Source organism: Motacilla alba, chromosome 7 (genome assembly GCF_015832195.1).
Source record: "Motacilla alba alba isolate MOTALB_02 chromosome 7, Motacilla_alba_V1.0_pri, whole genome shotgun sequence".
NCBI lineage: Eukaryota > Metazoa > Chordata > Aves > Passeriformes > Motacillidae > Motacilla > Motacilla alba.
The window spans coordinates 34,351,820-34,373,447 of NC_052022.1; the positions used below are offsets into that span (position 1 = coordinate 34,351,820).

At 44.6% G+C, this 21,628-nt stretch overlaps 1 protein-coding gene across 1 annotated transcript in view; it reads right to left on the reverse strand.

Moving 5' to 3' along the window:
- Window positions 1-21,628, reverse strand: part of ERBB4 (erb-b2 receptor tyrosine kinase 4) — a 574,039-nt gene that overhangs the window by 250,889 nt on the left and 301,522 nt on the right. The window contains exon 3 of the mRNA XM_038142045.1: window positions 18,138-18,324. Within this exon, the coding sequence (XP_037997973.1) occupies window positions 18,138-18,324 (187 nt within the window). The remainder of the gene's footprint in view (window positions 1-18,137; window positions 18,325-21,628) is intronic.

Here is a 21,628-nt window from a genome sequence, read left to right on the forward strand (position 1 = left end):
ACGCATTAATTAAAATGTCACTGTGCCATTTCTTTCTGCATGAGACCATGGGTATTTCATTTTAAGAATGCAGCAACAAGGTGGGAGAAATGCCCAAGTGGGCTGTGGGAAGGTAAGAGCATTACTAATTACATCTTCCACCTGCCTGCAGTCCTGAGATACTAATGAAATGTAAGAGTGAGATCCAAGGCAAGCAACAGGCTGCAAATGGGATCCTGGGCACTTCCCAGCTCCCACAGAACCAGTCTGGAAGATTTCAATAGCTGTTCATGCTTTGCAGCTCTCAGTCACAAGGCTTGGATAAAAGACAAAAATTGATTTAACAGCGAGTGAATGTAATGCTCTGCAAGTAGCTTAGACTGCACCAATTAATCAATTACCCAAGTACATTCTACTTTAATACATTCATTACTATTCCAATCTTTAATCAACTGCTTGTTCCACATACAATGAGGCTCCTGCATTTCTGTGTAAGGAACAATATTCATTTTACAACAGAAAAACATCACTTCCACTGCCAAACATGAAAAATCAGAAGTGTGTTGATGGCTGTATGATGTGAACAATCCTGTAACTGGCTTACAGGCTGTGCTGGCGCTTGCTGTGGCTTTGTTTGATATACCCACTAAAAATATTTATTGGAGATTAGGAGCAGGAACTGATCTGAAGGATGTTTTTGCCTTCATGTCTCAGTTTGGCATGTGCAACTGAACTGCTGCAACCAGCTACTGCATTTCCTAGAGTCAGGAGCTTTTTGAGCTGTGACTTTTTTAAACTTCTTTAAAATCAGAAATAAACTTTGAAAACTGTGTGCAGTACCTCCAAGCCTTCAGCTGTTTTGCTTCCCTTGCTCCCTCTCCTGGCTCTAGCTCAGGGCAGCTCCATTGCCAAATGGCCCCTTAAAAGCTGCAAAACCTCTACCCTGACTTCAACTGGTGTCAGAGTACATCCATAACAATTCTGTAGGTATTTTTTTTATTCACCTAATCTATAAAATGGGCTAGCTGGATGTGACTGCTGCAAGTCTATCGGTCCCTTTGATTGTACAGAAATGTCACCTATTTGTTCCCACAGGGGAGAGTTTCTGCCAAGAATCACTCTGAACCCCATCACCAGTCAGGAGCTCAGGAAGGTCTTTCTGTAAGGCCCCCTCTTCATCAGTGAGGAGTCCTGGTGACAGGGGACCAGAGGAAAAGGGAGATCTCAGATTGAAGGTAAAAGTGGATCAAAAATTATCTGCAGGAGTGGGAAAAATGTGTTTGTTGATAACAAGTGCGGTGTTTGATGTGCAGACGTACTTCACTATCTAGCCTTTCATCAAGAGCCAGAGGATTTATCCTTCAGGCATGAGAGATGGAACAGCTTAAAATGGTTAGTGACCACAGAAAGGATTAGCACATTATTATCTTTCTAATCCACAGCATTTACTTTTTCGGGATTTATTTGAGCTAATACAAAAGTGATTAGTGTTCTGGTTTTGCCAAAGTAAGAGGTTGTTTATGACTCCATTGCCACACATGGCCTGCAATAAACAGATAGTGCTGCCTGGAAAGTGGCCAGCAACAGAAAGTTTCATCTTCTACACGGCATTCACAGAAATAGAAATGACTTGTACATTTGTCAGTAAGTCCCAATGAGGACCTTCTAAAAGTAAAGCAAAAGTATGTTACACTATCCCACCCTGCAAGCACACAAATAAAAGGTGGTGTGGAAAGTTCTTCAGCTTTTTTTGCATTTGCTAGACACGCTTTTTTGCATATGCTATTTTTACAAAAGTGGGATAAACCAGCCCCCAGCATTCCAGAATCTCAGCCAGCCCACGAGACATCATGACTAAAAAATGTTGAGATGTTAAAAATAATCAATGTTATTTTTTGTATGTGCAGTCCATCTTGTCAAAATTTAGGATTCATATTTTTCACTTCTGTTTTGCCTTTGCGATGTCTGGAAATGGATTTATTTGGTTATAAATAGAAGCTGAAATTCTCAGGCCATCACAAAATTTGAGCATCTAAGGTTTTCAGAAGAATCCTCAAACTGACACTCACAAAGCTGCCTATGCAACTTAAGCTGTTCAATCTCTTTTTCAGAATAGCACAGGAACCTGAGACTCCAGGATTGTGGCCTGCCCTTTCCAAACTGGATTTTTGTTCCTAGTCCATACCAGTTTAAAGGGTTCTTAGATGGCTAACTAATATGAGTTACATGTTTCTCTATTTTTAAATATGTGGCCATCAGCACCTTTTGAAAACAGTGGTTATTATTTTAGATCTTTGGCTATAGAAAGCGACCCTTATAATATTGCCACAAGAAGAAAACTGGTAAGCTGAAGGGATAGACAGACAGACATATGCAGAGAAGCAACAAAGCAGAAAACTTTCTTTTACCCATCTTATTCCTTTGCAATGAGTATCTCTACTAAATCTCTCCACCATGTAAATGTTCCTTTAGGAATAAAGATGCTGAAGTGGAAGGAGAAGAAACCTAGCTGTGGGTTTTTCACTCACTGTGAGGAGAGCCTTCTTTCCTACTCCTTGGTTTGGACAGCAGCTCAAATGCGCATTGCTGCAAAGTTCTGGATCAGGTCAGGGTTTTTCAGGATGTCTGTTTTCCCTTAAAGGTTTTGCCTGTGTTGCAATCATGGTGTCTCAAGTGGATGTTCTGGGCTGGCTTCAGGCCGCTCAGCTCACACCCTGTGACCAGCATGACTTTGGTAGCATGGGGAACGTTCCTGGCCTGCAGCCCAAATGTTTGCTCCGTGCCTGGGGAAGCCTTTGTGGCTCATGCCAGGTTTCCTCACTCCACCTCCAAGGACAGCTGAGCCAGGAGGCAGCTGGGATTTCCATCCCTGGGCTCTGTGCACAAGGCAGAGCTCACAACCACCCTGTACCCTCAGGCTGCAGAATTACCAAGTTCTTCATGTGCTGAGGTTGCCACTTTCCCCTCTGAGACAGCCCCTCTGCCAGGCCAGAGCACCCCAGAGGGGCTAGGGAAATGCTGGAGCTGCTCCTGTACATCTACATGTCACAAAAGTTATAAAGAATTTAAACTGTAGCTTAAATTACTCGTCACTTTCCTTCCATTCCCTGTATTCACTTCATACCTACATCCTGGTTTCCATTAGGATTGTTTCTTGCAGAGCAAGGCTTTTAAAACAATACTGGGAAAACTCCCGCAAGGATTCAGGTAATATACTTCCCAATCACATGGCAGGCAGGTGGAAAACATGAAAGGAAAACAGTCAATAGCTGCTTGCTATCTCACCCCCTCTGAACTGCAGAAATTTCTTAGGGAGCTGTGAATTACTCCCCTATTGTTCTTGCTACATTATTATTTTGAAGTGGTTCGTGCCTGTGCTATTTGGCTGGCTGCTTTGTTTGCCTTATCAATTTGCTGGGTGATGTATAATTAAAAAAGCCCTGTTTTACCACCTCACTCACAGATCCCTTTAGATAATACACCGAGTGTGATAGTAAGAAAAACACAATGTAAACTTCAACCGCTGCAGCTTCCTTGTGCATTTATTGAAACCCTCCCTTCTGGGATCCATGCGTCTCCTTCAGAATGGGCCCGTGCTACAAAAGCCGCTATTTGTTTCCTGGTGACATCTGCGAGCATGACAGTGTGTTGACACAAGAAAGCACAGCCTCCGGTGGCAGGGGAGGCTGGACAATCCTCCCCAGCTGCTCAGCATCCACCACTCCTGACAAAATCTCCCAGGAGATACTTGGAGATACACCTGGAGATGGCAGTTGCAGATTAGAGCTAGACAATTCCTTTCTAAGTGCCAGGCAGATAACTTTGTCACAGAGAACAAACTCAGCGCCTCCTTCAGTCCCAGCCAAAGCCACCTGCAGCCCTCTCTCCTCCCACCTCTTCTTCAGAGTCTCAATCTATGTGACACATTTATGCCACCTCTGTTCTCTCTAACGCAGCCTTTTTCTTCCTATCACTGAATCCTCAGCTCCTGTCCAGGCTCTTCTCATGTCCTGATGACAGCACCTCTCCTTTAAGAAGCATTTTCACCCTTCTCTGTTTCCTTCTGAATTCCACTGTGTGACTACTTCCCTAGCTCACCACTCAAAAACAATCTTTTTTTTTTCTTCTCCCTGCGTCTCATGTCTCCTCATCACATCAAATAAAAGCAAATTTTATTCACTTTCAGGATCTTCCAGAGCCTATCATTCTCTCATAAACTATTTATGCCTTCTCCCACCTTCAATAGGACCGTCATGCCACCTTTCATCAAACACCAGCTATATTTTCAAACATCTTTTGTTCTTTCTTCTACGCTGTAGCTCAAAGATGCGGACATGCAGCAAGTTATCACATTGACCTTTCAAATCCTTCCCCTCAAACCCCCTTTGCCTTCAAACAGAAATGAAACTTGGCTGTCTTGGGAGCTCTGGATGTGCAGAACTGATGCTCCATGAGGAGCTGCTCTGTCTCACTGTCCTTGCTTTACCCACCTCCCTGGCTCCACTGTCTTGATCACATTGAGCTATTTAGCACAGGGGCAATTTTTCTTCAGTCTTCTCCTATGAGTTTCTGAGCTACAACTGGAAAGTGCTGCTTACAGATGAGTCTGCTGTAAACTGCTGACCCTTACGTTCTAGGAAGGAGTAGCTCAGGTCTATACATTACCATTTACAGAAGTTTAGATTTACTTGCAAAATCCTGACCTGAAACAGGAACACGGACCCTACTTTTGAAGTGTCTATGCAGAAATACTTTTCGTAACAAGTAAAAGAAAGCTCACTGTTTATGGAGGAGATTTTACTGCTGCTGTTTAATACTGTCTCACCATCTAAACCTTGCTAATAGGTCCAGTAATCCTATGTAAAAATCAGGCAAACCACATTTCTGTAATCCATTTAGGGTGCAGAGAGCTTATACAGCACCAGCTATCACAGCTCAAATGCGGAGTGACAATTTATGAAAAAACAACTCACAGAATCTGTGGTAACTGGCACACCTGAACCATATCCCACCTCCTGTCTTTGTGAGGAATAAAGGGAAACCATGGCCCTCCCTGCCGTGCTCAGCAGGATGGTGGGTTAGGCTTCAATTCCTTTCCACACTGTCAAGTGAAGCAGAGGTTTGGCCACAAGTGTCAGTTTGGGCCCTTCAGATTAGCTCTAGGCGGCTGAGATAAAAAGAGCCTGTCAGCTTAGTGGTTGAAGGGACTCTGGTATGTGGCACAAAGAGACACCAAGATTAGCCAAAGCTGAGAGGCACTGTCTGAAAATGGGAAGAAACCTTTGCTTGAGGGATCCTAACTGTTGTTTGGCTGGGGGGCATTAGGCAGGACAGTAGAGAAGTAGGTCTGCAAGCCTTTTGTTTCTCTTTCCTTCTCCAGATACCAGGGGACAGAGTACCTTGGAAAAAAAAAAATTAAACAGTCTTTTTCAAACAGCTGCCTTGCAGAAGGAAGGCTGCTACTATCACCTCAAAGTCAAATTTGGGGGCATGGTGAGTAGGGCCCCCCAGCATCACAGTTAACAGGGCAAAGACACCTTTTCCCCACGGTGTCACATTGCTCTCAGCCAAACCAGTAGCAACAAATAAGAAAGGCCTATTTTTCACACACAGCTTGCACTGGTTTAACTGCAATCAGTTTTGAAGTCAAGTCAGTTTGCCAGGTATGAAATCCCAAGAGAATGTACTTAACTTAGTGCACAGACATCAATTTAGCTCATCTGAGTTACTGAAGTAGGCTAAATCAATACAAGGCACTTGTAAATGGATTTAAAAGAACATTCATGTGGGGTTTGTTTCAATTTAACAAGTCACATTAAGGAGCAATTTTATTTAAACCCGAGCAAGGTTTCTTTGTTGGCTATCCTTGAACCCTAGATTACCACTCTAATTACCCATCTAAGAAAGTAGAGAGCAAAGCAGCCCTTCCCTGTATCTCTGAAAGTCCTTTGAGCAGAGAAACACACAGGCAGCACTGCCACTTCATCCTCAGAAGCAAAGCAGGAAGGTTGGATAGGCCCACTGACAAAACAGTTTTTTCTATTTATACCAGAGGGTAAATTAGCAGATTAATATTTACTTCCAGCCACTGCTACCAGCCTGAAGGGAAAATGGAGCAGAATGAAGCCAGCAGAGGTCATAGCTCATTCAACCCATCAAATTTGCTCAGCAGAGCTTTGATACTTTTCCAAACTTCAAGGCTGGTTTGTGGCAAGACATTTTTCTAGAAGGGGAGGAATAGAAGGCTTAAAACTAAGGCCATGTTAACATATTAATAAATCTCCCAACTAGCAAAACTATTATCTTTATTTGGGCAGCTGAATGCTTCTGAATATTAAATCAAAACCACTAGCTCTGAACATCTACAAGTCTTGTTCCTGGATGAGGTGGGGGCTGCAGTGAGGTTTATGGAGCTGTCACAGGGCTAACTGCAGAGCCCATGGGATTAAGCTGTTATGCATTCAAAACCATTAAAATATCCCTCTCAGCTCTTCTGTGACACACAGAGAGGAGGATGCTGCCCTTGCAACCTCACCCTGTGCATACTTTAGCTCTGCGCCTGCTTTTAAGACATCAAACCTCACTCCCAGACCAGCACTCTCCAAAGCAGGAGAGCCTCTGAGCCTGGCTGGTGCTGAAGTGCTTCAGGACTGCCACCTTCGCCTGAGAGCAGCCCTGCAGAGCACACCTGGATCAGCACTTCAGAGAGCCCCTTACTGGGTGCAAATGCCAGCCAGAGCCAACCCGTGGGATGGGGGCTTTGACATCCAGCTGAAGAGTGCCGTGGTGGGGGGGATTAAAAAAATCAGGGAGCATGGTATCACCATTTCAGAACAAAACACAATTGATTCCTGCTTGGTCGTGGTGAGACTGGCACGACATAGCCACGCTATTGATACTCCAGCTTGGCATGTCCTGCCAATGCCAATCAATGTCCAACTCTCCCAAAACACAGCTTGCACCTATTGATTCAACATGAAGGAAAATCTTTTATCAGCCCTTGTGGGCTCCTTCCACAGCCAAGGACACATTCAGCTGCGTCCAGCCTGGCGACCACGTTTGGGACAGGGTGCTTTGCCTTTAGCCTCCCTGTATTTGCTTTACCCTTTTCTGCACTATGACTTTTTTGTTGTTATTATTAATGGTTGACTCACCTCCACATTACATTTTTTTATTAGGGTTTGCAACACTGTGCTCAGGATAATGGATCTTTAACTGGCTGAGGTTTGTAAAGAATATTAGGGGAAGATGACTATTTAATGGAAAGGAAACTCAGTTAACTCCACCAGAGATGAGAAAGCCATCTCCTGGGCTACACATCCCCTCTGCTTCCTGTACAATGCTAGTCAAGACTAATTTCAGCAGGATTTGGCCTGAGCCCTCAAGCCAGGGAATAAACTCAGTCATCACCTAAAGTTCACCACTAGTTCAGGTGCACTTATTTGATGTTGCTTTGGCTTAACAAGAAGGAAGCAGCATGCTTTTATGAAAGAAAATTCAGTCTAAACCAGATTCAATTATTATTGTTCAATTAACATAATTTGTTTGATTGAAAATACAAGTAAATTGTTAGGAGAAAGCATGAAAAGCTCTTAAATAAGCCATACCTTTTCATTTTTAAAAGAAAGGTGGTGCCTAGCGCTTTCAGCACTTTCCCCCTTGTTTTTCCAACTGTTCCTTTCTCACAGAATGTTTCCCTGTCAGATATTTTTCAATTTTTAAAAAAGCTCATTAAGAATCTTCCACTCACCCTGACTAAGTCTACACACATGAGGCTGGAGAGGAACAGCAGCAGTTTAAGCAGGAACATCTTGAACCTCCCCACGTAAATCCTGCCCTTGGATACTCATACCCCAGAGTCATTTTGGAAGGTGACTGACCTTCCTTCTGAGGAAACCATCACCCAAAGTTTTCACAGCCTGTAGCATCAATCTGAATGCATGTTCAGCTGACCAGTTAAAAAAACACCAACAGGAAAAAAAAGAAAAAGCCCCAAAGCAACACCACAATCTCCTCTCTCCGCAGCATGGCAGACAGGGATGTCTTTGATGCTGCCCTTCCTTCTGTGCACCCTCCCCCCAAATCAAGAGTTTCAAACCCAAAGCACGTGGCTCTGCTATTTCTGACAGGCAGAAGCAGAAATCAGCTCCCCAAGGAATTCCAGCATGAGCACAGCATTTGTACAAGGGCTGGACGGATGGATGTGCTTTCACTTCTAAGCCTTAAAGAAACCAGAGTACATCTATGAAAGTTTCACCAAGGAGAAAAAAAATAAAATAGAAAAGAAGAAAAAAAGGCAAGGCAAAGGGGTTTCAGAGAAGACAGCCCCTTGAGCGATTTCCAAACATCAAAGAAAAAGGCCTCCAGCGTGTTCTCCTCATCTGATACCTTTGTTCCCCCCCCTCCACGCCTGCAGGCATCTTCCCCGTGATGCACCAAAGGCTCCTGCAGCCTCTGGACAGCTCCATGTCCACACACATTACCTGTCTCCAGGTCCGACTCCCTTACGCTGGCACTTCACACCAGTCACAGCTCATTTTCTGTGGCTGAAGCCAGGTGGGACTGACCAGGGAGTCTGGAGTCCCAGAGAACTCCAGCAGGTCTGTATCCAACAGCCTGAATGCTCCTTCATCCTGTGTGCAGGTACAGTCCCGGTGAGCACTGCTGTTCTGCCATTCCTCCCGGGGCACCTGCTCAGCTGTTTCCCACTCCCCCCGCTCTGTTCACTCTCATTGCCCTTCTGCAGGGCTGCATTTCTGTTTTCCTCTTTCTATGTGCCCTCGAGGTGACCTTTTCCTGCCCATCTCTGGCTTGCCTCGGCACCTTTGCAGAGGTGCAGGGCAGATGCCTCCTGTATTTTCCCTGTTTCCAGAGCACGCTCACACCCAGCTGCCTGGAACTGCTGCCCTTGGATGCACCCCGGGGCAGGGAGTCACACGAGTCAGGTCAGGAAGGGTCGACTGCAATTGTCAGTCAATTGACAATTGTTATTGCTTTCTTTCCTTTTTTTTTTCCCCTTCACTTTCCCCGTCACAGAAGGAAGCTCCTAGCAGCAAACCCCTTCCTCCCCAGCAGGGACTGCTGCTACCTGCGTGCAAATTTGGATGCTACCAAGCGTTTTCCTCACCCTGGACACTGCAGGCAGGACCTGCCAGTGCAGCACTGCAGAGGGGCTGAGTCTGTTGCAGCCAACTGCAGGCCAACCCAAGTTGCAAAAACCCCCAGGGGGCTTTGATGAGACTCATCCCTGTGCTGGGCAGGCTGAGACTTTGTGACACTGCAGCAAACAGGCTCATGTGCAGCCAAGGAACAAGCAGGCTGTGCTGGAGCCTTGCCTTTGCCCGCCTACGTGACACTCATCCATGTGCTGTTTGGGGGCTGCCCTGTCTCCTCTGTCTGGAGAGGCTTTCCTGGAGCTAAATGCAGCAAAGGCAAGTTTTTGGTTCATTGCCTCTCCAGTCCCTCCATATAGTGTTTCTAGGGAATTTCTCTCTGCAGCAAATGACATGAAAATGAACAGGCATGAAAATATCCTAGGGACACCAACTACTTCCAATATGTAAACCCAGGGGTCGGACCCAACCTTCTTTGAACTCAGGACTTTTTTTTTTTTCTTTTTTTGCAATGAATGGTGATCTAACCCCAAACTTATTCTCAGACTAAGGTTAAAATGCAGGTCTGTGAGCCTATGCTGCTTTCCAGACCTGTGTGCAAGGTCACAGAAATGCCTCTGCTGAGCTTTGGGTTAAGGCACTGAGTTGACACCTGATCCCTACAGTTTTGTGCCATTTTCAGCCCTAGAAGTCAGCAGCTCCACAGGCCTGGAGGCTGGCCCCTCTGCCCCACCAGTGGCTCACAGCTCATGTCCCCACCGTGGATGGTGACAACTGCACTATCGTGCTCAGCAACTTGCCTTTGGCCAGGGAGTGCAGATAGATTACATTCCCCATGTAACACAAGCCTTTAATTACTTTACAAAAGCACAGAATTCCTTGTCAGCTGTAGCCTGTCAGAAGGAAATGAGAAAATCAATGAATTCAGAAGACTGTAGAGAGAAAGGGGGGAAAACATAAAAAAATAAAAAACCCCAAACCAAACAACAAACACTGAAAGTAATGCTTCTTACATTCATCTGAAGAAGATATACTACTGGAGCAGCAAGGATTTAAATGTCTAGAACACCTAGTCAAGACTTAGCCTAGGCTGGGGAGAACAACCCAGCTGTTCCTTTCTTTCCCAAGCCGGTGGGAGGCTGGAATATCTATTTGTTCAGCAGTGCTGTCACTATAAACTGTAAGATCCTTCCCGACTGTAACGCTTACTGCACTTTACTGAAGTTATAGTGCAGCTCAGCGCAGATCTGTCTGCCAAAGTTGGATATTTTGAAATGCCTTCCATTCCTGACCCGTGTGATTGAAATGGAGGGATTACTCTGTTCAGATGTTTAACTCCCTGCCAAGCATGCAGACAGAGAAATCCCCATGCTGCTGAAGCTCTCGAGTCACAGAAGCCAGGCAAAGCTACTCCATTACCACAAGGCTTCAGTATTACTGGATTTGTCTTGATTGCCCACATTTCCAGAAAGCTAAAGGGTGTTTCACACCGCCAGATCTGGGAGAATTTCTTGCTCCATAATTGAAAAATACACAGATAGAACTACTGCAGAGGGCTGAAAGAGAGAAACTGCCATGGAAAAATAGAACAAGCGGTGTTATTATTTTACATGGCATTATCAGGTAACAATGGCAACATACATGGATGCATTTTTTAATGACATTTAAACTAACATTTGACTGTGTTAAAGTTGAATCCCACGTTGTACCAGATCCTCTCTGAATAGCATTTTCAATGACACCTTCAAAATTGGTCTGATTAAAGCAGGCAAGCATTATTTGCTCTGTTGTAGAAGTGCTATGATTCACAAAATAAAGCAGCAGATGTGGAGATCACTGCAGGGCTAGGAAGGATTTCCTCCATCTACCCCAGACCCAAGTCTTTACCTGCAGACCCTTCTTTAGCCAGCAACCATATAATTAAGACCCTGAAAGGCCAGGGAAACGTGCTTCTGTTTGCAGAGACCACAGTGAAGCAGGAATGATCTGCTGGGTTATTCAGAGCAAGCACAGGGCCCAAGTGGTGTGGTCAACGCCATTCCCAAAGCCAGCAAGGCTGGATGCTGGCTCAAGGATCCCTAGCCAGAGCTCCCAGGGTAGACATGCCCTGAGTCAGCTGTCATCAGCTGGTATTAATCCTGGCAGAGCACCCTCTACACAACATCCTTAAAAGGTCTTAAGTGGATGTTAGGCACTAGTTAACTTATAAATTAAAGTATGAATTAAATTATCCACTGAAGGGAGTAAACGGCAATTTAAATTTCAGTTCATTACAAAGTCAAAGCAAGTAAGCCAATTTACGCCAGATAAGGATTAGGCCTTGTTTCTCTTCCCCTTGATTTTAAGCCCTGTTTTAATGCAGGAGAGGCTGTGTGACGTGAAGTTGCCCTGCTGCATGACAGTACTGCCTCATGTCAATAAATTCTGTGCATTACTTTCAATAAACTGGTTTAGACCATTTGCAATAGATTTGACTCCTAGTTCACGTGAAAGCACTGGGGGGAAGGAGAATACCAGCACACATGGGGGATCCTTTGAATTTCCAGTTAAAAACATTTACCAGTATATCATTATTAATATCAGCTTTTTGCTTAAATCCCTGCCACAGTCATTCCAAACCAGGTTGCACATTTCTAACATTACAAACGGATTTGAAAACAGTGAAATGCTCTCAAATAAAGAAAACTGAGCATAATTTGTTGATCAATGAGTTGAAAAGAACTACAGAGGTTAGTTATACTACTTAGCATGAAAAAAGCATATCCAAACCCTTCAGGGACACTGCACAAAATTCTAGCCTTGCTGAAATTTAAAAACCAATGTCCCACCTTTGTTACTGGACAAAATAAACTCATGAATATAAACCTCACAAGGCTCAAAATCAGTATTTCTTTCTGGCCGTATAAAACACAGTTTTTTGCCTTGCTGAGTCCTGAGAGCAATTTTCTGCCAGCTGGAGGCAGTTGCTCCTCAGCCTGCAGGTCCCTTATCTGGGATTCCTCAGGGCCACATCTGCAGCCGAGGAGAGGCTGGAAGCATTCCCAGGCATTGATGCCAAGTGGCAGGGAGCAGCCTGAGCCCGTGCTCCCACTGCCACCAGGGATGGGTCCTGGGCTCTCCCAGCTGTCAAATCACACCTGTGATGGCTGAGGAGAGCAGCAGCTGGAATAGGATGGGGTTTTTTTCTTTTTCCTTGGGAAAAGTCTAACGGGGAGCAAAGACAGGCATGGTCCAGCAGGCACACTAGCATTTCTGAGCCTGGGGGCAGCCACAAGCCTCATTCCCTCTCTCCACAGGGACAGGATGAGGAAGGGGGACTCAGAGCAGGTTCTCTGCATGTCCCTGAGGTCTGTGGTACTGATGCCTTATGAAGGCTGACCCAGAACAGAGACTAGATGGAGCTACAGAATAAAGCAAGGATTTGTTCAAAGGCCTCCATGGATCCACCTTGGGCAGCACAAGAGCCCAGCCAGGGCTGCACCCAAGATGAACCAAAATGGTCACAAAAGGAACAACTGCTCACGGGGTCTCTCACTTTTATAAGTTCTGCTCTATTTGCATATTGGAGTTAATTGCCCAATTACAGCTTTAGCTTATGAAGTCCCATCCTTCTTGTTTTTCTCTCTTCAGTCCATGTTGTTTGTGCTCTTGGGCCTGAGATTTGGATCGTTTGTCCTTGGTCCCCAGCTAGAGAAGGAATTGTTTTGCTTCCCTACTCTGTGAGAGAGCTCAACATCCCCTGATATGAAGCTCAGAAGTACACACTAAAGCAGAACAGAATCTGAGAAATATAAAAGCTAAAACCTGGGGCACCAGTAGCACACAGAGGATCCTCCACAGCCACATTTCCTGTGGGAAAGGAGGTGTTCCTCCCTCTTCTCCTCCCCACCGGCCAGGCACAAAGCTGTGCTGGGATACAGAAGGCTCGGTGGGCAGGGCAGCTGCAAGGATCCAGGAGAGGAGCCCGCCTGGGCAGCCACAGAGCCGCTGCAGCTTCTCCTACAAAGAACTCCTGCGGCAGCCCCGCACGCAAAGGGACCGCAGGGATTTTTAAACCAATTCCTCACGCCTCCATGTATCCTAGCAACCCCTCTCCCAGGTTACAGATGCGATGCCTCGCCCACCTGTTGCACAGCCAGCCTGAGGCAAGTTCCACATTGCTTTCTTCCCAGCTCATCCCGATTAAGGAATGCGGGAATGTGCCACAAGCAGCCGGTGGGTGTCACACACAGGCACCCCTGGACACCAGGGCTGGCTCCTGCATGTCCTCTGAGGAAAGGGCTTTGTGATCAAGGCAAGAAGAAAGGGGTGGCCTTCCTCCCTGTCACAAAAATGTGCCATCCCTGCTTGATGTGCCATCAATCAGGTCCTGCGCAGACATCCAGGCAAGATTTTGGAGAGAATTTTAGGTTCAGAAGAGGCAACAGCAAATAAAACTTGACTCCTCCCATGCCCTTCCCTCCAGCCTGACTGAGCTGCATTATAATTACAGTAAATGAGTTTGTTGAAGGAATAAAAAGACAAAAAACTCCTCAAAAAGCAACCTTTTCAAGGAGTGATGCCACTCCAAAGTACTATTTAGCATTTTCAGTTTCCTCTGGGGTGGGGGGGGGGGGGAATACTATAACCATCAAATATTAAAATTTTGCTCTGCAGAAAAATAAAAACCAAATTTAATCAAAAATTAAAAGGTAGAAAATCAATTACAAATATCTCTTGAAGGGAAAATTTGCAATTTTGCAAAATTTACTTTCTACACCTGTGAAACGGTCCTTTCTTTATGATTCTCCTCATCAAATTAGATTTCCTTTATTTGGGTATCACTGATCAAAACGTTTAACTTGCAATATCTATTTCTCACATGAACCTCAGTTATCTTAATTTATCATTCAATTTATCTGCATTCCTGAAAAACAAACAATGAAAAGCCCTAAATCTTTTGCTGTGGGTTTGTTTCTTTTTTTGTGTTACTGCACTTATCACTGCTAAATCCACCTCATTCTAATATATCCAAAGAATTCAAGGGATGCACGGACCCTTCTGTCCCCAGGACCAATAGGGAAGATGAGGTTGTCACTGCTCAAAGACACATAACTTCCTGTAGAGCTCTCTTATTCATCTTCACAGAGGAAAATATAGGATATTTTTGTCTTAGGTTGTAAGATATGGTTTTGGGCTGTGTATTCTATTGCCATCTGTCAGAGCTGGGGCAGTTCTCTCTGTCCATGGGGCAGTTTTCTTTATCTCTCCCACAACCAATCCTCCCTCCAGGAGATTTCTGCTGTTCATGGCCAGTGAGTGTCCCTGCATGGCTGATACAATTCCATCATCCCATGGGGAGATGCTCTGCCCAGGGAAGGAGCCAAGCATTCCTACCTGGATATAACCAGAGATTTTGGGATACCACAGCAGCCTTTCCCACTGCATTCCCAGAGGAGCAGCTTTCTTCTCACCTGATTCCCAGAGGAAGAGCAGGCTCATCTACAGCACCCCTGGACCTTCAGAGGAAAACTCCCCCGTTCTCCAGATCCCTGCTCCAGCAGAACCACAGCTGGCACTGCAGGAGGGCTGCAGCCACCACGGAATGGCACTGCTGCCACCACCCTGACCCACAGGGGGGCAGCTCCTATTCTGACTCTGGCAGTGTTGTTTTGTATTACTGCGTTGTTTATTTTATTTTTATTTTCTTCCCCAACAAAGAACTGTTATTCCTGCTCCCATATCTTTGACTAAGAGCCCCTTAATTTCAAATTTATAATAATTTGGAGGGAGGGTGTTTATATTTTCCATTTCAGGGGAGGCTCCTGCCTTCCTTAGCAGACACCCGGCTTTTCAAACAAAGACGCTTCCTAAATGGTTCTGGCACTTGTGAGTTATCCCTCTTTCCCCTCTCAGGCAGTGATGAGAAGCAGCCATCAGGTTCCCTCTCTGTTTGGAGTGCTCCAAATGTGAGCACCAATGGTGCTCTTTCCCTGGCTAAGCTGAGGCTGCATGCCTGGTGACCTGCAGTGGCTCCTGGGCAATGGCTGGAAGAAGCTGGCACACCTTCTCCCTCAGCACCACCTTCTCTACTCATCACAGGCTGAAGATCACAGCCAGGATGTCAAACCCTCCTTTTCACTGTGAGGCTACTTGGCAGCTGAATCTGCACACTGAGATGAGTCCAGCTGAGATGGCAGCAGCCACTTCATTAGTTCAGTGTCACCTCGGTTTTGACACATTTGTGGAACCATTGACTAAGTTTTTACAGAAAAGTGAGAACAGGATTTTTATAGCTAAGGTTTTTTGCAAGTGTCACACGTATTTTAGGACATAGTCCTGGGCTGAGCTATACAAACAAAACTCCCTTGTGGTTTGACAGACATTATGAGTGAGAATTGGATCATGTTTTCTGTGTGAGATAAAACTAACTGCCTTCACAGCTGTCATTTTTTTATAGTGCAAGGGAGGAAATTCAAGCATTTAAAGTTACATTTAAATATGAAAACTTGATAGACATATCTGGCAATAAAAACACAGCTGTTAACAACACAGAAAATACTGCAGTGGTACAGCACAGGAGGCTGAAACTCTGAGTCTGAGGAGAAGCTGCAGGTGAGAGCAGCTTCCTCATTTATTTAACACAGGGAGTAGGGCTTGTGTTTGTATACTGTACAGCACTAGGCAGAAATACCCTCAGGAGCCTATCATCCAGCACTGCACGAATAAAAACAGAATTTCCCAGACTCTCGTGAACAAGGCATAAGCCCTGGAATGACAATGCTTCACATGCAAGACAAGAGCCATGTAATATTTTACTCGAGTGGAAGAGATGCACGATTCAAAGCCAGTCTCTTCAAATCTGCAGTGGACTTGAAGAATGTGAGCCCGTGGGGGCTGCTTCCTCTTCAGTTTAGCAGCTCACCTGTGGTTCCTGGGGTAAAACTAAAGAAGAGGTTCAGATACTGCTGATCCATCACTGCCTTGCAACACCACCAACTCCCACATCCACCAGTTACATTTATGCAGATACTAGTGCTAAGGATGTGTCAGGAAAATTAATGAAGGATGAACATGCTCTGGGAAGAGTGTGCGCAACAAGAGGTGGGTTGTGAGTTAAAATAGCCCGGTGCATCTTCACCAGTGCACAAAATGGTCAGAGAACAGCTGCTGGAGACACTCATGAGGCCCTGCCATGGCAGCTGGAAAACATTAAGAGTATTTTCAAGCACACACTGGCTCACGGTCAGCACCCAGAACATATTTTAAGTGCTCCATGGAGACTAGCTGGTGTTATTAGGGCACTTTTCTTCCAGAAGACAACAATTCATTCCGAGTCAAATAATCCCATCAGAGGCCTTTGTAAACACCTAAATCAGAAGAAGTGGCTGTGATGATCTCATGTTGGGAGAGATTCACAGGCTGAGCTAAGGCCAGTTTTCTTAAGACACCTCAAAAGAAAATGAAGCCACTTGCTGGGCAGTTTTGGTGCTGTGTCTGTCATGTCACAGCAGCTCCCAGAGGGCATCTCTGGAGTCTGAGGAACTGCCAACTGGCACAGGGAAGCTGGTTCAAAATGAAAATTGGAGCAGAAGCCTACAAGATAATTTTTTTTACCCTACTGAGCAGCAAAGCCATGGCTAAACGAGCCCTAGGAATACAACTCTCATCTGGCAGAACCACCTCAGACCCAAGAGGAAAGACTTCCATCCTTTTCTGGCCGTGGCCTCACCTCACCTCTCTCAGTTTTACCCAGCCTAGTGTCTTTACAAGGCATTTTGAGACTCAAAGACCAGAAAACATATACAAAGAGAGAGATAATGCTGTTGTCACCCAATGCTGTGGCTCTGTATGATGTGACGGCATAGACAGTCACAATGAACTCCCAATATTAGAAAGGTGGGAAGAAATATGGGAACAGAAGAGAAAGAAATTGGATTATGACAGTGACAGAGTGAAGAGCAGTAAATGGCAGGGATTTAGAGACATTTGGGAAGCACTCTGATATTGGCATGATGGTCTCAGTAAAGAAAATTGTCAAAAATATGACCAGAGGAAAGAGCCTAATCAGAGCCATCCAAAATTGGTTTCTTTTGTAAAATATTCCAGGCCTTCTTTTCCCTCCTGTTTTTAACAGCCGTGCTGTACAGCCTGGTGAGACTGAACAGGGAGCTGTAAGCACTCGTGCTACTCTGAATACTGACAGACAAAAGAAGCAGAGAGACAAGGGTCCCTAAATACAGTTCAGAAGGTTCCCACCTCTCCATACTGAGGTTCAATCTCCACAGCCAGCTCAGGTCAGTGATTCTGAGTCAGCTTTCAGCCACTAACAGATACAAGGCCACATCAAAATGACCAGAGTTTAGGGTCGAAATTATCACAGTTGATGAGGAACCAGGTATAAATAAAATACTTCCAGTGAATTCCCTAAGAAGAGCCACTGTCTGCTCTTTAATAAGTTACAGTCTATTGATATTTAGCAAGTTTTAATCTCCCAAACCACTGAGTGTGGATCCTCAGATGGAGGAAATTAATGGTTGATCTACCCCACAGCGTGATCCACCCCTGAATTTGCATGTAAACATGAAGCTGTGGACTTTGCATACATTTTTGTCTCAAAAAAAAAAAAAGTACTTTTCTCATTATATTTATTTCACTATTTTTGCTTAGAAAAGGGAGTTCTAAAATTAAATAAACCAAAGATACAGAGGCACAGGGGATACTAAAGCTAAGGCAACTTGGCAGAAAATAGCCAGCACCTGAAGGAACTTGTGTGCAATAATCAAAGATCACCAACATACTCATGATACCAACACACAGAAGAAAGTTCACACACTCTTTCAAAGACTGTTTTGGTTTCAAATTTGCCCTTGCTGTGACTCTCATGGATCATTATGGAGAGAAGTACTTTTGTGAACCAAAACAATAATGAACACACAATGCCAGGCTCCTGTGGTACCTCAGTCTCCTGCAGAACACAAGTGACTGATGGCACTGGGGAAATGCTCAACAAGCTGATTTTTTTTTCCTTGCAACTAATCCATTACATTTCCAAGGTTCACTTACCTGTCAGGTTCCTCAAGCCAAGTTCCCTGAGTCCAAAGTTCCCATCCTTCCTGTAGTTAAGGAATATGGCCAGAGCATATCGCTCCTCGTAGAGCTTGGTCCCACGAACGATGCGCAGGTTCTCCAGGGGCAGGTACTCAAACTGGTTCAAAGCCACCAACACATAGCCCGTGACTTCTCGGATAGACTGAAAGGCAGAAATGAAACAAACATATCGGCATCAGACACGGCCTATCTTTAATTGCCCTGGATTTCCCAGACAGTGGATGCTTTAGGACAAGATGCTGCTACCCGAGACAAAAGAAACCAAATTGTCTGAAAAACAAATTCTGATTCCACTTAATGATTTCATGCACATTTCTGTTCTAATTTTAGTGAGTTTACTGGAAGCAGCTTTTTAAAAGGTAGAAAGTAAAGAGGTAGCCATTTTTATCAGTTTATTGGAACAAACAGAAATTCACTGTAATGTATTAAGGATTCACAAAAGGATGACTTTGCACAACTCAAAGCAGAGAGCAGGTCAAAGGCCTCTGCAGTACACAGATAGAATCCACTGGGCAATGCCACAGTTCAGATGAGATTGTCTGTCTGCAAGTAACTTTGTGTTGTACAGTGTATTTCAGGGTGGGTCTGAAGGGCCATGAATGGAAAACACCTCTGGAAGAGCTCACCATCAAACAGGAACAGATGGGAGACAGGGCGGCCGGTTTGGAAGAGAAAACAAAGATAAGACACATCTGTACTAACATCCATTTTGTGCACTTTCAAATGGAACTGATCACTGAACATTCGCAAAGGTTCATCTCCAAGTTTCACCTGGCGGTGCTGGAACCATCTGCACCCATATATCCTGGCCTTGGATCAAAACTGCAATCCAAACCTTTAGCAAAATGATTGCTGCACCTTCGAGTTGGCTGAAATCTTTGCTGGCTCTGGATGAACTGCTCAATAACCCTCCTGCTCATATTCAGGAATTGATTGCCCAGGCTGGAAAGGGAAAAAACACCCCAAAATCCAATAACTAGAAAAACTTTCTCAAAGTCCAAAAGATTAACAGAACTAAGATGTTGTTAGGAAAAAAAAAATACAGAACACCCAAACCCAGAGAAATATACTCCCTTAGAAAATAAAGTTGATTCTAAGGAATTGAAAGAAACGGCTTAGAAATACACAAATGCCTTTGAAAAATGTCATTTCAACACTCACAAGGACCCCACCATCTAGCAGGACTTGGCACAGGCTGAAAGATGCTCCTAACCAGATGCTGGAAACAGAATCTCCATATTGGAGAGGGTCTCTTGAGTCTGTTTTTCAAAGCTCACCTCACCCCGTGCCTGCAACCACTGTACAGAGAGTCGCGTGTTTGTGTGCGTGTGCATATTTTAATGGATGGAAATTGATACCACTACTTGTGTGCTTAAGTGGCTGCACGCATTCTCCCTTCCCTTTGGCGAAGTCAATACCTTCAACAAAACACTGAGAGAAAAATTCTGCTCAGGGTAACGTGCCCAGACTACAACCAACATGAGGGGGACTCCAGTCGATACTGTAATGAAAACAACCTGACAAGCAACAGCAGGCAGAGAATTCAACCTGTCGTGTATGTATCATTAATAAGGAAAGGCAGCAATGGATTTGCAGCACCAAGGACAGGATCTCGCTTTGCTGCTTCAGCGCTTTGCCATGATTTCACATTTAAGTGCGCACAAGCCTTTTAATTAGGCTTATAAAAGCCTGCAAGGTTATTAATACGTATGGCAGTGTAAGTAAGGAATGATTTCTAGGCCACAAAATCTAGGTACTAGCTGTCCTTCTGAAGTCAAGCATTTGTACTCAGCTGAAGCTGCTGAAAAAGCCATTTCCAGACTTGCTTGGCATCTAAACAAAGCCGGCTGTCCTGACAGGACTCTGATGAGAACCCAGTCAGTGGAGGTAGGTTGAGAAGTAGGGTTCAGCAGCTAAGGATTAAGTGTAGAGCTGCATTATACCCTGGGACACTGATTCCACTATAATCAGAAGCTGTAGAGCACTTTCATGATAGTTCTTTGCCTTCAGATATTTGAGCTTAGCTCAGAATTTAGCTAAGGTCAGAAATTTGCTTTTCATCATATGCAAAAATTTCTTTAAGCAGCCTTTTTTAGATCTCCTCAGAATTCAGGAAATACTTAAATTACACTCACGGTTTCAGTTTCTCCACTGATATTCTAGGAATACTGTGATTGCTCTAATTAATTTAAATAGATGTTTAACTTGGAATTGAGTGGAAAAAATTAAAAGCAGTTCCAAAATTGCATCTGAACAGGTCCTCCCTGCCAATTGTTGTCACTTATAACCACATTTTCTATTTTTAGAGCATGTCTTACTGCCAAACAGCAATTCTACCTGAAAGGGCTGCAATTCAGCACAGGGCTGAAATGCCACACACACAGAGCAGCAAATCTTCATTCCAAACTTGGGGGAGAAAAAAAGCCCAAAAAAGTCCAAAATAAAACAATAGCCCACCAGAGAAAATGACAAAGTCCTGTTGCTGATAATTGTGAACTGCCTCAGAAGCCCTGCACTTTGTTTGGCTTAACTAGCTGAAATGACGAAGCATGGCAAGTATTTTGACAAACCAGAAGGTTCTTTGCAGTCCCATGGCTTCCACCATATTGCAACACACATTTATTTGCTGGAGACACTGCCATGTTCATGCTTTCAATGCAAAATTATGAAAATAAATCCAAAAGACTTTTTAATTTCCTAGGAAACAACCACCTGACCAACCAAATCTAGTAATCTGAAATATTAAGGTGGGGTTTCATTTTGGGTTTAAATTCAAATAGGAATGAATTATGTGGAACAACGCAGAACCTGCTTGGCAGGATGGTTTCTGGTTTGCAGAAACAATCATGTTTTTATGTTTTCTGACTGGTCCATCTTGAAAAAATGTACTGGGAAGGCAGAAGGCATCTCAGGTTTTGGCTGCTCTGGGCCAACACTGTCACTTGGCCAGGCAGTGCAAATTTTAACATGACTCTGACTGAAAATGGACACCTGCCCACTTGGAGCTCACTCCCAGCCCCGCTCACTGCAAAGATACCTGTTGGCTTCTGACTCGCCAATCCTCGTGCCAGATAGGACCAGCAGCCAGATCTCCTCCCCTGCACCTCATGCCAAGGTCAGGCATGATTTGAACCTCTCATCCCTTGAACTCAAGGCTGGACACTTTCCTGGGCAGGTATCCTAATGCTCTGTTTGAGCTGCTTTGCTCCAGCTTCCATCTGTGTTCCCAAGAAGGTGGAGTGGCTCACAACGCTGAGTGCCCTCTCCCAGTCTGATTCTCCTGCTAGGGCTTGCAGGCACTTGCAAAAACATATTTCCCATGAGTCTGTCCCTCAGGAAAAACAAAAAGGGAACCGAGACTATCAAGCATCAGTCCCTGGGTAAGGACAAGCTTCCAGCAGAAGAGTGTCTGGGGGAAAAATATTAATCCTTGACTGTCACAGTTG